General features: G+C 42.5%; 1 protein-coding gene across 2 annotated transcripts in view; it reads right to left on the bottom strand.

Annotated features, from left to right (window-relative positions):
- CDK5RAP1 (CDK5RAP1 mitochondrial tRNA methylthiotransferase) overlaps window positions 1-16,125 on the bottom strand; it is a 39,115-nt gene extending 22,990 nt beyond the window's left edge. Inside the window, exons 1-7 of one of the 2 annotated variants that reach the window (XM_087445403.1) lie at window positions 16,052-16,125; window positions 13,478-13,808; window positions 10,734-10,837; window positions 10,208-10,242; window positions 9,111-9,211; window positions 5,716-5,926; window positions 4,129-4,249 (exon numbers count right to left, since the gene is read on the bottom strand). In XM_087445403.1, coding sequence (XP_087301529.1) covers window positions 4,129-4,249; window positions 5,716-5,926; window positions 9,111-9,211; window positions 10,208-10,242; window positions 10,734-10,837; window positions 13,478-13,787 — 882 coding nt within the window. In that variant the 5' untranslated portion in view covers window positions 13,788-13,808; window positions 16,052-16,125. Of the gene's footprint in view, window positions 1-4,128; window positions 4,250-5,715; window positions 5,927-9,110; window positions 9,212-10,207; window positions 10,243-10,733; window positions 10,838-13,477; window positions 13,809-13,977; window positions 15,890-16,051 lie in introns of those variants that run through there. The other variant, XM_087445404.1, reaches the window with a different exon arrangement.
- Window positions 16,126-16,462: the final 337 nt, after the last annotated feature.

Raw genomic sequence — 16,462 nt, 5'->3', positions numbered from 1 at the left:
TGAAAATTTGCATCATAAAATTTCAGAAAGAAAAAGCGTAACAGTTGCTATGAAGACTATTTTTTGTAACTTTATTTTGCCATAATTTCAAACTTACAGAAAAATTGCAAGAATACTACAAAGAACTCCCATATACTCTTTGCCCAGATTCACTGATGGTTAACATTGTGCCCCATTTGTTTCACTCACATTCACACACTCATATACACACTGTCTACACACACACATGCAAGCACACATTTTTCTGAGCCTTCTGAGACAAGTTGCAAACATTAGACTCTTTTACTCCTAAATATTTCAGTATATATTTCCCGAAAATAAGAACATTCTCCCACATAATCACAGGACAATTATCAAAATTAGAGATATTGATATAATACAACTATCTAATCCAAATTCCATAAATCAAATTTTTACCAATTGTCCAAATAATGTCCTTTATAACTTTTTTTAAACTTTATTCAATAATGGCATGTCTAGGAACTTATCTTATGGATATAACCATAAAGATGGACAAAGATTAATGCATGTAGACATGTACTTCTACACAGCACCATTTTAACAGGGGAAGAATTGAAAGCAATTTGCAAGCTGTTGTCCTGCAAGTAAATCACAGTGCATCCACACCAAGGAAGGCTACACTGATGTAAAAATAAAGCTAAAAGCTGTCAGTGACATGGGAAAATGTTCACACTATTAAAGACAGGATACAAAATTGCTTGGACAGTGAGATCACAACTACATAAAAATATTTTTTTATCACTTTTTTCTTCCTGATCATAATCAACCTTCATGACTCTAGTTTCCATAAAGACTATTTAGTTTTACAAGTTCCGACACAACGTAAATTTAAAAAACAGGATATACTAAATGCAATGTGGATTCTAGATTAGATCCTGACAAAGAAAAAAGACATTAGCGGGGAAACTGACAAAATCAGAATAAAGTCTGAGGGCCGGCCCCGTGGCTTAGCAGTTAAGTGCGCAGGCTCCGCTACTGGCGGCCCAGGTTCGGATCCGGGCACGCACTAACACACCGCTTCTCCAGCCATGCTGAGGCGGCATCCCACATACAGCAACTAGAAGGATGTGCAACTATGACATACAACTATCTACTGGGGCTTTGGGGGGAAAAAAAAAGGAGGAGGATTGGCAATAGATGTTAGCTCAGAGCCGGTCTTCCTCAGCAAAAAGAGGAGGATTAGCATGAATGTTAGCTCAGGGCTGATCTTCCTGACAAAAAAAAAAAAAAGAATAAAGTCTGAAGTTAGTTTAATAGCAATGTACCAGTGTTAATCTTTTAGTTTTGACAAATACACCAAAGTTAAGTAAGATGTTAACATCAGAGGTAACTCTATCTTTGCAATTTTTCTGTAAATTTAAAGTTATTCCAGAACAAAAAGTTTACTAAAAAAAAGGCAAGATATAAAACTAAGTAAAATACATACACATATAAAAAGACATAACAACCAAACACAAAGAGTCATGGGGCGAATGGGAAAATTTGAATATGGGTGGACTAGGATGAGATGATATTTAGCAGATTTTGTTAATCGTGTTAGAATTAATGGTATCGACAATATCCTCATTTTTTAGAGATGCATAATTACTTAAGGGTGAAAAGTCATGCTGTATTTTGAAATACTTTATTAACACCAAAAAAAACAAATAAAGCAAATAAGGCAAAATGTAATAATTTTTAAATTTAAATTATTGTTAGTTGGGGAAGAGAGGTCATTATAATATTCTTTCTTTTCTAGGTATTTAAATTTTTTTTTATATAAAAAGATAATAAAGAGGCTTTATAAAGAGGCTGCTTACTTAAACAACTTTCAATCAATAACCATTGTTTGAATGAATAAACAACATTCTATTAAAGGAACAATATTCTATTCTATTTGCAATTGCTGTTTAAAAATCTAAATGAAAGAAAAATCTTTTAAAAAGTGACTCTATAAGCAAAATAAATGACTAACAGATACTTTAAAACACAATGCAGAATCATAATTCTTCACAAGTCAATAGCCTTGAATTTACTAAGATTCACTTTAATGTTAAGTTCCTTCTTTTATATGCAAATAACCTAGAGGTTAGGGAGTTTCTGTGATCACCTTAATCTATTTAAACAGAATGTCTCTATCCTGAAGGAGTGAGTTTTAGTACTGCGGGGGAGCTGGAAGGGGAGAGGAAGGAGACAACTTGAGACCAGGAAGCACTGCAGAGGTGGAGTATGGAGAATACCTCACAGCGCCTGTGAGCAGCCAAGGACCAAATCAAGGAACTGAGAACACGGGGACAGGGGAAGAGAAGAGGGCATTGCCAGAACATAAGAACAAAGGCAAACTGCTGACTCAGAACAGGAGCAGGGGCGAGCCTCCCATGGTTCCCGAGCCACGCAAGTAAGGGAACAGGGCGACTCTGGTGGAAGAAAAGCTCCATTGTCCCACCAACTGTCCTCTTCCGCAGGGGTGGAACATTCAGGCCTAGGGTTAGGGAAGAGACCTCCCCAAGGGCTGAGGAACCAGCTCTCAAAAGGGGGAAGGCAGCAGATATCTCCCCTCTGGCCTCTGCTCTAATTCACTACCCTCATCTATTTTCTGTCCCTCAACCAGCGAGCTGGCTCAGTAATAAAATGAAGGGGCTGGGTCAGCCCCGTGGCTTAGTGGTTAAGTGCGCACGCTCCGCTGCTGGCAGCCTGGGTTCGGATCCCAGGCGCGCTGCGAGGCACTGCTTCTCTGGCCATGCTGAGGCCGCGTCCCACATACATCAACTAGAAGGAGGTGCAGCTATGACATACAACTATCTACTGGGGCTATAAAGAAATAAATAAAATCTTTAAAAAAATAAATAAATAAATAAAAATAAAATAAAATGAAGCGGCTGGCCCAGTGGCGTAGTGGTTAACTTCGCATGCTCCGCTTCGGTGGCCCGGGGTTCACAGGTTCAGATCCCAGGCGCGGATCTGCACATCACTTATCAAGTCAAGCTGTGGCAAGCGTCCCACATATAAAGTAGAGGAAGATGGGTACAGATGTTAGCCCAGGGCCAATCATCCTCAGCAAAAGAGGATTGGCAACAGATGTTAGCTCAGGGGTAATCTTCCTCACCAAAAACAAAAAAAAAAAAAAAAAAGAACAAGAGATTTGAGACGTTTCCCTAGAAAAGACAGACTAATAAATCATTCTCTGAAAACTTACTATGTGCCAGGTGGTTTAAAAACATTTAACTAGGGGATGGCCCCATGGCGTAGCAGTTAAGTGCACGTGCTCCGCTGCTGGCAGCCCGGGTTCAGATCCCAGGCACTCACCGACACACGGCTTGTCAGTCCATGCTGTGGTGGCGTCCCATATAAAGTGGAGGAAGATGGGCACGGATGTTAGCCCAGGGCCAGCCTTCCTCAGCAAAAAAAGAGGAGGATTGCCATCAGATGTTAGCTCGGGGCTGATCTTCCTCACAAAAAAAAAAAAAAAATTTAACTAAACATTAAACATTTAATAAAAACTACTAAATCCTTCCAATAACAACCCTTCTGATAATCCAGCAAAGAAGGTATTATTTTATCCTCTTTTCCTAGATGGGGAAACTGTGAAGAAGATAATTAAATGACCTGTGCCAGGGCACCAAGCCAGAGAATGGTGGAGCCAGAATTCGCACTCAATCATCTGATTCCAAACTCACACTCTCTCCATTCCACCGTGCTGCCTCCTAAGCAAACTTCACAGTGGATCTGCCTATAATTTGTGGGCAACAAATCGAAGATGCACACCCAGGTATTTCTTTTTTTTTTAAAGATTTTATTTATTCATTTTTTTCCCCCCAAAGCCCCAGCAGATAGTTGTATGTCATAGGTTCACATCCTTCTAGTTGCTGTACGTGGGACTCGGCCTCGCGCTGGACGGAGAAGTGGTGCCTTGGGGCGCGCCCGGGATCCGAACCCGGGCCGCCAGCATCAGAGCGCGCGCACTTAACCGCTAAGCCACGGAGCCGGCCCCCCAGGTATTTCTTTCTGGCAAGTATGGCTCTAAACTTGTACAGCTTAGAAATAGCACAGGCTGCAAAACTAGAAAGGTTGTCCTCCTCCTCCTCCCACAAACACGCTCATAGGAAGAAAGTCTGCAGAACTTTTCACCTGCTCAGAAAGCTTCCTCACTTCCTCTAGAATGGAGGCAACAGGCCGACTCCTCTCCCGGCCACGTGTGAAGGGAACAATGCAGTAGCTGCACATGTTGTCACAGCCTCGCATGATAGACCTGGGAAGGAAAGCACCAGAACTCAGTAACAGGAGCAGGACGTCTTGGTCCAACCCAAGGAGCAGGTCACAGCCCCCTTGGCATTATTGTTTGGCTCTGAATTCTCTTGGCGACATGCTCACACTGGACCAATCTGAGATCTAAGAACCACTGAGGTAGACATTTCTTATCTTTAAAAACTAGTATCTAATCACAGAATGTAAGCCAAACTGTAATTAGTGGATATAGTGATTACCCTGAGGGACCACAGTGGTGAGGGAATGGGGTGTAAATATACCACACCTAGACTTTCTACTGTTTATGTATATACTGTTTGAACTTTTTACATCCAGACCAGAAAAAAATAAATATTATAAAGTATGTATAAGAAGTGGAGACCTTGGCTTTAAAACACAAGGTTCTACATTTCTCACTCATTCCTGATCCAAATGCTAAGTATCTAAGTTAAATCACTTTCTTTCATTTGTATCCTATATATGAAAGCCTCAATTTATCTCAAGGAAATAATTATGTATAGAAGTGTATCAAAGATCTTCACCGAAGAATTGTTAAATAAATGCTATTATTTTTATTAAACATTTCCAACAACAGAGTATTGGACAGCCATTAAAATGACCGAGGTGGCTAACCTTTTCTGTAAAAAAACCAGACAGTAAATATTTTGGGCTTTGCAGACCATACAGTAGAGACTCATCCTCCTAACAACTGCTCAATTCTGCTACCATAGTGGCCAACAGCCACAGACAATATGTAAAGAAATGGGCATGGCTATATTTCAATAAAACTTTATTTACAAAAACAGGTTGTAAAACAATTTGCCAATCTCTGTTACAGAAAATTTAATGACATAAAAAATGTTCCCCATTTTAAATAAGAAAAGGTTATAAAACCAAGTAGATCATGAGCCAATTTTTATAAATAAATACAAACACAGAGCATACACACATAAAGACAACGGAAAGAACAGGAATGACACACACCACAATGATAATAGTGTTTATCACTAGGTGGTAGGAGTATAGGTAATTCTTACTTTCTTATGTTTTTCTATCTTTTCCGCATATTCTTCAACAAATATGAACTATTTTGTCACCAGATCTTTCTTTCTTTTAACTTAAAAGATCAGGGGAGGGAAAAAAAGATCAGGAAAGCCTAATATATTTTCTTAAGTGAAAAAAATAAGAATATAGAAGGGAGGGTAGGAAAGACCCCATATTATGTATATGAATGTATACACAAAGAATACCCCTGAAAAGATTATACAAGAAACTACTAACGTGGCTGCCTCTGAGAGGTGGCCTAGGAGAATGGGGATGACAAGTGTGAGGGGGTCTTACTACATCATTTTTTGTCTTTTGTATTTTGTACTACGTGCATGTATTAATTTTTTTAATGTAATAAAATTAACATTATTTTAAAAGTGAGAGAGGAGAAGTTCACTCCCTGTCTCTTGGTCAGTGACTCACACAAAGGCAGAAGTAGCACTGGGGCTCGTCTGGACTGGCATAACATCGGCATAGGTCTCATCCAGAGAGAGCAGCACGTTGGCAGCTTGCTGGCCTGACTCGGCAACAGCCAGCAGTCGAGGAAGGTCCCGATAGGCATCTGGACCAGCCAAAATATCCACCATTTTCTCCCTGTTGAGGATCTCCTCCTTCAGTCTCTCAGCCATGCAGCCTGGGAGGAAAAAGAAATAAGCACTTGTTCCCAAATTCATCTCACAGCTTCTTCTCAGTAAATGTTATCTCCAACTGGATCAGAGACCAGGACACAGAAACTTCTCTAAGAGTTTAGCATCATTCCTCATATTTGCCTGACACTTCCATGGCTCTGGAACTGCATCTTCCTACACAAGAAAACCACAGGAAAAAGGCCCTAGAGCAATTCAATTAAATGCCTGGAAAAATTAAACCACCACCCAAAAATCTTTCTAGATATGAACCATCCTTTTTTTCAACTGAAAATTACTTGGTGCTACAATCAAAAAATATTTTGTGTCAGGAACTTATTTTTAAAAATAAAACTTACTTGTAAATCGGTATAGCCACTATGGAAAACAGTATGGAGTTTCCTCAAAAAATTAAAAATAGAAATACCATATGATCTAGCTATTTCAATAGAAATACCATATGATCTAGAAATACCATATATCTATCCAAAGAAAACGAAAACACTAATTTGAAAAGATATATGTACCCCTATGTTCACTGCAGCATTATGCACAATAGCCAAGACTTGGAAGCAACCTAAGTGTCCATTGATAGATGAATGGATAAAGAAGATATGATATATATATCATATACATATATAAATGGAATATTCCTTAGTCATAAAAAAGAATGAAATCTTGCCATTTGTGGATGGATGGATGGATGGATGGATGGATGGATGTAGAGGGTATTTTGCTAAGTGAAATAAGTCAGAGACAGAAAGACGAACACTGTATGATTTCACTTATATGTGGAATCTAAAAAAGAAAACAAACGAACAAACAAAACAGAAAACAAACTTATAGATACAAACAACAAACTGGTGGTTGCCAGAGGGGAGTGGGGTGGGGAGATGGGCAAAATAGGTGAAGGAAATTAAGAGGTACAAACTTACAGTTATAAATAAGTCACAGGGAAGTAGTGTACAGCACAGGGAATATAGTCAATAATACTGCAAAAACTTTGGTAACAGATGGTTACAAGACTCGTCATGGTGATCATTTTGTAATGTATATAAACATTGAATCATTACGTTGAACATCTGAAACTAATATAATATTGTATGTCAACTATACTTCAATAAAAAAATAAATAAATAAAACTTACTTATATACAACTGTACTTATGCCCTTTATTCCTCTTCTTGCCCATAATACTTGCTAAAACCTATAAGAAATGAGGTAACCATCTAGGCTGATATCTTCCATATCCTAAAAAACCATTGTTATTAGTAAGGCTATCAAAACAAAAAGTCCATTTTATTATAAACACCCTTTGAAAACATTTATTTAAGAACTATTCTTGGGGCCGGCCCCGTGGCTTAGCGGTTAAGTGCGTGCGCTCCGATGCAGGCTGCCCGGGTTCGGATCCCGGACGTGCACAGACGCACTGCTTCTCCGGCCATGCTGAGGCCGCGTCCCACATACAGCAACTAGAAGAATGTGCAACTATGACTTACAACTATCGCTTGGCGCTTTAGGGGAAAAATAAATAAATAAATAAATAAATAAATAAATAAATAAAAAGAACTATTCTTGGTTGTATACCCATGTTCCTAGCAGCATCATTCACAACAGCCAAAAGGTGGAAACAACCCAAGTGTCCACCAACAGATGTGGCATGTACATACATGGAATATTATTCATCCTTAAAAAGGAAGGAAATTCTGACACATGCTACAATATGGATGAACCTTGAAGATGTTATTCAAGTGAAATAAGCCAGTCACAAAAAGATAAACACTGTACAATTCCGCTTATACGAGGTAACTAGTGTAGCCAAATTCACAGAGACAGAAAGCAGAATGGTGGTTGCCAGGAGCTGAGGTGAGGGGGGAATAGGGAGTTACTGTTTAATGGGTATGGAGTTTCAGCTTGGGAAGATGAAAAAGTTCTGGAGATGGATGGTGGTGATGGTTGCACAACAATGTGAATGTAATTAATGCCATTGAACTGTACATTTAAAAAGGGTTAAAATGGTAAATTTTGTTACATATATCTTACCACAACAACAAAAAAAACTTCTTTGGGGATTTCTGAAATTCCTAACAGATATACACCCAGGGGCTTCTAGAATGAAGGAGCTGAAATGGAACAAAACACCTCAGCTAATCCTTCCACCCTCCTGTGTCACTTAGTACATTAATCTGTGTAACAGGATATGCTCCAACTATGTTTTGACCCATCATCAAGAGGAATTAATTTAACTATTCAACAATGGACACAGTTTGTTTTAAGGTTAAATAAATTAACTGAATTCTGGGACCATGAGGTTACAGAATATTTATTTTTAAAATATGCTTTCCAGGGGGCCCAGTGGCTAAGTCCACGGTGCATTCCACTTCAGCGGCCCAGGTTCACAGCTTCAGATCCCCGGCGCAGACCTACACCACTTGTCAAGCCACACTGTGGCAGTGACCCACATACAAAATAGAGGAAGATGTGCACAGATGTTAGCTCAGGGCTAATCTTCCTCGAGCAAAAAAAAAAAAAAAGAGAGAGAGAGAAAGATTGCAACAGATGTTAGCTCAGAGCAAATCTTCCTCACCAAAAAAAAATATATACATATGCTTCCCAGCTATCTAGATCAGAGCCGCCCAACAGAACTTCCTATGATGGAGTTGTTCTTTATCTATGCTGTTCAAACTGGCAGCCACTAGTCAAGTGTGACTAAGCAGTCAATAAGCGACTAGTGAGACTGAAGAAGTGAATTTTTAGTATTACTTACGTTTAACTAAATTTAAATATCCACATGCGGCTAGTGGCTACCATATTGGTGAGTGCAGATCTAGATCTTCACTTGGGCATGCTGCAGGAGTCAAGATGAAAGGTGCCTAGATTGTAAATTCATGCTTCTCCTTCAGACCCCAAACTCGCTCCTATCCATAACTCTGTGCCACCACGAGCCATATTAGACTCTAGGAAGGATATACCACTTTCTGAGTACCTGTTACTTCAAGGCACTACAAAAAGCCCTTTCATGAGCTTTATTTCATTTAATTCTACAGCCTCTGACATTAAGTACAAGAGCTGCATGGGGTGTATAAGATTTCTTCACATCCTGGGACTCCAGCCTCTAAGGGAAACCCTAGCATGTAAGGCTACATGGAGCCCAAGTCTTAAAACTCACAAAAACTGCAAATTACCGGATACCTAGAATCCCAATCTTCAGAGGCACCCGGGAGCGGAGCCGTTTTGTCTTCAGAGCTTTGAGATGACGTAAACGATTCCAGATTGTCTGTTCAGCCTTCTCCCTACAGAGATCAAGAGGTACACCTGAACCTGAAAATAAACTGCAGAGCAATCTCAAAGAGTAGGACAATGGGAAGAAAATGAAAATAACCTTCAACTCTTTAAATGAATACCTACCTCTAAGGCTTAGGGAAGGGAGGCAGGGAGCCAACGGAAGCAGTGCTTGCTATAATTCACATTCCCAGAATGGCGCCCTTCCCGCACATCTCCAGATCCCAACAAGCCTTCCTCACTCTCCTCTGCTGGAGAGTTTATTCTCCTTTTAACTACCCTATCGCTTTAACTCTACTTTTCCCTGCTCTTTGCAATCTCTCCTTTTTATTGATTTTTTTACCTAGTGCTTTCTGCCAGATGTTAGAGCCATCTGTCTATCTAGTTCCCACATCAGACTATGCTCCTTAAAGCCAGGCTCCACGGAGGAAGGGTTCCTTTCTCAATCTCCCAAAGCACCAAGTTCAGTGTCTTGCAGCAGAGACTCTCAGAACAAAAATGTTGGATTAATTCAGTGAGAGTACAGCCAGCTGAGGGAACACTAACACTAACATGCTTATGCTTGTACACAGAAACAAAGTAAGAACAGGGTATGTTCACCTCTGATGACGCCACCCATCTCTCTTCAGAAGAACTCCCCAGCCACTGACTGCACCCTAGCCCTTACGATGGGAACTACATCATAAGCATGTGCCAGGAGCTGCAAGAAAACCCTCAGGAAAAGTGAGGTGCCTCAGCACACTCTCTTCTATAAAATGAGTTTGGTAATAGCACCTACCTCATGGGGTTGTTGTGAGAACTAAATGAGTGCATGTACAGTGCTCAGCACAGGAGCTGACACACAGTACGTGCTCAGCAAATGGCGACCACATCTATCGTTACTATCTCCACTGCTGGAAAATGGCAAATCCATTGGCTCAGCTCCATAGTAGGCCAGCATGGCACTGTGAGCTCTGGCATTATGATATAAGATATATTTGCTCCCTAGGTAAAGAACAAATTCCCACCTGATAGAACATGTGACAAGGAGGATCACATCAGCCTGAGTGGAGAGCAAGGAAAAAAACGAAAATTATGATCTTTGAAATTAGCCTTGTAGAACCACTGCCCACGGCCCCCTTTTTTTACTGTGGTAAAACATACATAACATAAAATTTGCCATTTTAACCATTTTTAAGTGTACAGTTCAGTAGCATTATGTCCATTCACATTATTGTGCAACCATCAACCTCTAGAACTATTTCATCTTCCCCAACTAAAACTCTAACTGTACCCATTAAACACTAACTCCCCATTCCCCTCCTCCTCATAGCCCATATTTAACTTAGGTCCTTGCCTGAAGGTGAGCACCACCATAAAAGTTTCCAAAATGACTGGAACAAAAGTACACCTCAGTCTCATGCTACACACTTTACTCAAGGAATTCACTCTCACCAGGCTGTACCCTGTTCCCAAAACTGCATCTAACAACTGGCATACACGCAGAGTTTCACTGAGGCCCAGGAAAGAAAGGGAAGCAGGAAATGCGTGTACCTCTTGGAGGTTACTGGTCCGCAGGTAGCCACTCTTCTGTAGGATGGACCAGGCTATCTCTGTGTCGTTCACATTCATCTGGCAGCCATAGGTCTCGAGGTAGACTGCAATGAGAGGGGCATTCCATGGTAGGCAGACAAAAAGGGACCACACGTCTCAAAAGGTCTCCTTCCCAAACGCCCCAGAAACACCTGAGGCAACTGGTTATCCACTAAATCCCCTGTTGCCTCAAATCTAAGACATCTTTAATTGCCAGATGTACCTCCAAATTAATGACAGCCTTTCCAAACAAAAGAAATACTACATTATAAACACATACCAGTTATAAGCCATGTCATTTAAAATACAGGGAAAACATGCACCTAAGTATCAAGGAAATATGGTTATAAAAACAATTTGAAAAGGGAGGACTAGCTGATAGTGTTGATTATCCACCTGGGGGAAAAATAAATTTAAATTCCCATGTTACACTCCTCCTTCTCAAAATGAGGCTCTCATGCCTCTAGAGGGAGCGGCAGTGGCCAGAGGGCCCATAAAGCCACAAAATAAAAATGAGGCAACTTCCTACAGTAACTTCAAACATCTTAAATGAAAGCAAGCATGGTTATAATGACATAAAATACATTTGCACAAAGTTTTAAGAACACCAATTTCACACTTTGGCAAGCCCCTTCAAACTAAAAACCTGTATCAACCCCTGCCCCCACCAGCACACTTTAATCCACAGACCCAAATAAATTCCAAATGGAACTAAAAGCTGAATGACAAAGAATCATACGAAAACCAAAAGAAAATAGCAGTATTAAAAAAAAAAAAAAGAGGGGCCAGCCCCGTGGCTTAGCAGTTAAGTGCGCGGGATCTGCTGCTGGCGGCCCGGGGTTCGGATCCCAGGCACGCACCAATGCACTGCTTGTCCAGCCATGCTATGGCGGTGTTCCACATACAGGAACTAGAACGATGTGCAACTATGACATACAACTATTTACTAGGGCTTTGGGGAGAAAAATGGGGAAATAAAAAAAAAAAAAGAAAGAAAATAGGTTTTTTTTTAAACCTTCCTTGGCTCACTTTCCTTGTCTAAAAAAAAGAAAACACCAATACTTAGGTCAGAGAGGGAATGAGGGGAACAACAAATTATAAAGGACTGCAAAATACCTCGGAGTCACAGGTGTACATACTCCTTGATTTACTAATTCAACTCCTACAGATTTATTATGGGAAAAAACATTAATAGAAGCAATATCTATGGGGCCGGCCCAGTGGCGTAGCGGTTAAGTTCTCACACTCTGCGGCGCCCCGGGGTTCAGATCCCGAGCGCCCACGGATGTGCCGCTTGTCAAGCCATGCCGTGGTGGCGTCCCATATAAAGTGGAGGAAGATGGGCACAGATGTTAGCACAGGGCCCGTCTTCCTCAGCAAAAAGAGGAGGATTGGCAACAGATGTTAACTCAGGGCTAATCTTCCTCACACACAAAAAAAATAGAAGCAATATCTACCTATGTATATGTATACATATAGATATATATATGTCTGTGGTACATATATATGAGACGCTTATTATAGTATTATTTATAATATAAAAATTTTTGAAACAACCTAATGTCCAACTATAGGGGACAGGTTGGAAAACATCACAGTACAACACAATGTCATATTTTGTATCAATTTTCTAAAATTTAATTATGAACAGTGTAGTATTTGGAAAAATGTTAAATGAAAATAGCAAGTTACAAATAATTTGCACCATATGATTACAACCAAATCTTTAAGAATTATAAAGGGAAATACTTTCTTGAAACAGGGGAAATGGGGAGAGGTCTGGTTGTCCCTTAATGTCTCTTCAAACTTTTCTTTAAGGCATTTTAACTAATTGCAAAATGTTTCTCTTTTTTTTTTTTTTTTCCTTTTTTTCTCTTTTTTTGTGTGTGTGTGTGTGTGAGGAAGATTAGCTCTGAGCTAACATCCATTGCCAATCCTCTTTTTGCTGAAGAAGATTGGCCCTGGGCTAACATCTGTGCCCATCTTCCTCTACTTTCTTTATGGGATGCCACCACAGCATGGCTTGGCAAGTTGTGCGTCAGTCCTCGCCCAGGATCCAAACTCGCAAAACCCAGGCCACCGAAGCGGAGAGCATGAACTTAACTGCTATGCCACCAGGCCAGCCCCCACAAAATATTTCTAAGAAAACCTCCGCCTAGGCATAAACAGTGAATTTCTAGAGCACCAATTGTGAAAGCTGCCTTATAACTTACGACAATCTAAAAATTAGAACAGGGCCGGCCCTGTGGCTTAGCAGTTGGGTGCGCACGCTCCACTGCTGGCGGCCCAGGTTCGGGTCCCGGGTGCGCACCGACACACGGCTTCTCCAGCCATGCTGAGGCCGCGTCCCACATACAGCAACTAGAAGGATGTGCAGCTATGACATACAACTATCTACTGGGGCTTTGGGGGAAAAATCAATAAATAAAATTATAAAAATTAGAACAGAGATTATAGGGTTTCCAAAGGTAACCAAAGAGGGGACTCCCCAGGACTCCTATCCCCAGTCACATGTACCAACACTGTAAGTTTCTTTCTACTAATGTTCCTTGATGGAGTTTGACAATTCCATAATTTAGCAGCCTTCCCACACTGTTAACCCTCCAAAGCCAGGTCTGGAATAAAAAAACAGTAAAGAATCAGGCCACGGATGCTGGAAAGGAACAAAGCAGGAAGCCCAAAGAGAGAAGAAAAGTAAAACCAACCTTTTCTCTGCCTTCCTAAAAGCTCATCCACTGTGAGATATGGGGGCGGGTCCTCCACGTCTGGAGAAGACAGCTTCTCTTGGGGAACTGAAGCACTTCTTAAAAAATGCTGAAAAGTTGGTCCAGCAGCCAGCCTGGAGCTGAAATCCTTTCGAACTCCATCCTCCTGCTGTGTCTCTGGACTGGGACATGCGGTGCTGGAGAGATTGCAACACGCCCTGCAGGTCCTGAGCAGCAGCCGGGACACAGAGGCCAAGGGCCCCCACCTCAGACACCTCTGTGCTCGGAGGACACGCTGTAAAGGATGCATGGCGCTAAAACAGCCCACAGTCTGCAAAAGAATGACAGGCATCACCAACATTCATTGCACACTATGTACAGGGCACTGCTCTAAGCACTTCTAGCATTGTAACACACTTAATCCTCATAGAAACCAGAAAGAAGATACTCTTAATAATATCATCCCTTATTTTACAGGTGAAAAAACTGAAGCAACTTGCCCAAGATCACACAAAGGAGTGCCAGAGATGAGATGCAAATCCAGGCAGTCAGTTTTCAAAACAGAGAGATGGTGAAGATGAGATGAGAAGCCCCGACAAAATAAGAAAGCAGCATCTTGCGCCAGGAACAGTTCCAAGGGCTTTTTAAGTGTATTAACTCATTAAATCTTCACAGCAATCCTGAACATAGGCAAAAGACACTATTATTACTCCCATTCAGAGATGAGGAAATAAAGAGGCTGACGAATTTACCTAAGCTCCCCCAGCCAGTAAGCAGCGGAGCCAGAATTCAAATGAAGGTCTGTATTACTGCAAAGTCCGTGCCCCTAGCCATCTTGCTACACTGCCTCTCCATACTGTGAAAACCACTTACTGTCTGAGGGCACCTTCCTTTGAGTTCCTTCAAAAGGAAAGTATCTAACATGCCCATTGTATGCCTGATCAGTGACTGCACCCATCCTCCAAGAGTATCAAATCAATGCCTTCAAACCTCCCACCCAGACCACACACGGCTGGGGGGATGGAAAATGGCACAATCTTTACAGTGGACGATTTGCCACTTTCTATCAAAACTACAAACATAACACACCCTTCGCTGAAGCAGTTTCATTCCCAGGTATTTATCCTCCAGATATACTCTTACAGGTGCAAAATGACCTACTTGTAAACGCCCACAATATCTCTAGGCGCAAAAGAAACAGTGGCTGCCTCCCAGGAAGGAACCAAGCAACTCGAAGTACAAGGGATGGAGACAGTCTCTTCACCACATATTCTTCCTGGACCCCATCTCTCCAGCCTGACTGCCTCACTCCAGCCCTACCAGACATCTAGCTTCTAGGCTTTTCCACATGCTGTTCTCTCTGGCTGGTATATCTTCTCTCTACTGACTTGGCCAACTCCCATGCTACTTTTAGGTCTCTGCTTCCTGCTGGAAGCCTGTCCTGGCCACCATCTCCAAACCCTAGTTGGGGTCCTCCTCTTGGTTCCCAAAGCCTCCTTCTAACTCTCATGAGACTCATCACACTTTGCTGTTAATTACTACTTATACTTCTGCCATCCCTTATAAGCTGGGAGGTCCCTGAAAGCAGGGAACAAATCTCATCCATTTCTACACTCTCAGCATCTCCTTCTAGCAGGTGCCATACATGTAAAATGAGCAGAGGTGGCCTGTTCCCTGATCACTGCTCTATACGCCACCAGCACTTCAGGCAGGGCCAGTGCTAACCTACCTTCAAGTGTCAGAGAACAGTGGACTTTTAGGTGAGCTTTAAAGTCACTCGTTCTGCCCCTTACTTGTTGTGTGACCTTGGGCAAGTCAAATTCCTGTATTCCACATCTGTAAAATAAGGACAAAAGCAGGACCTACCTCCCAGAGGTGTTGCGAGAGTTAAAGAAGATATTAAAAACTGAACTTGGCACATAGTACGTTTTCAGTAACTTCACATTTGCAGCTCACAACCCCTCTTACGGTGGGTATAGAGCATTGTGGTTAAGACCCTAGTCAGAGTCTGCCCCAACAGCTGCCTGGCCAGGTAACTCTGGGCACCTGGGAGCTGTCATTTCTTCACGTGTAAAATGGGGAAAATACCAGTACCCATCTCCACGTTTTTTGTGAGGATCAAACGTGATAATACAAATAAAACGCCTGCACAGCACAATCTGTGGGGGCCCAGAAATTAACTGGTAGTCGGCAGTCACCACGAGACAACTGTCTCATCTCAGCATAAATAAACACAAACAATAAAGCAACCCAAACATTTCACTGGGCGGTTCCCGCGCGTCAGGCGTGGGCTAAGCGCTTCCCGGGATTGCCGTGTCTGATCCTCACGGCAACCCCGCGACGCAGGTTCTGCGATCATCCCCACTCCACAGGTGACGACGCTAAGGCTCGGGGGGGAAGAGGGGTGACCCGCCCAAGGTCACAAGCCAGCAGGCAGCGGGGCTGGGGTGCGAAGCCCGCCAGTCGGACCTCGCCGTCCTCCCTGGAACGCCGCGCACCCCCGGGCCTGCGCCGCCCGTCCGCCCCCGGCGCGGGCCACGGCGCCGCACAGCCCACCGCCGGCGCGCCGCTCACCTCCGCAGCCCGCGGCCCACCGCCCGCAACCAAAGCTGCACGGCCCGGCTCCCCGCTCGGCCGCCCGCCGCTGCGCGCGCACCGCGACTTCCGTTCCGCCGCGACGTCGGTCCGGGCTGTCTCAACGGAAGTGCCTCCTTCGCTGCAGTCCGGGCGCGGCCAGGCTCCTGGCTTTGGAAGTCCTGCACGGCCGCGCCGAACCCCACGGGAGCCCCAGCCGGGGTGTGGCCGCTGAGCGGCTGAGATGTGGCGAGTGCGAGTCAAGTGTGCTGCAAGTGTGAACCACAACGGATGTCGAAGAGAGAATGCAAAATACCTCATCGATAATTTTTATATCGATTACATGTTGAAAGAATATTTGGGATATATTGGGTTAAATAAATATATTATTGAAATTAATTTCATCTCTTT

The sequence above is a fragment of the Ceratotherium simum genome, chromosome 21 (assembly GCF_057802395.1).
Source record: "Ceratotherium simum simum isolate JZ-2026a chromosome 21, ASM5780239v1, whole genome shotgun sequence".
NCBI lineage: Eukaryota > Metazoa > Chordata > Mammalia > Perissodactyla > Rhinocerotidae > Ceratotherium > Ceratotherium simum.
Note: the sequence above shows the minus strand (reverse complement) of the source record. Positions and strands in the feature narration are given on the sequence as shown.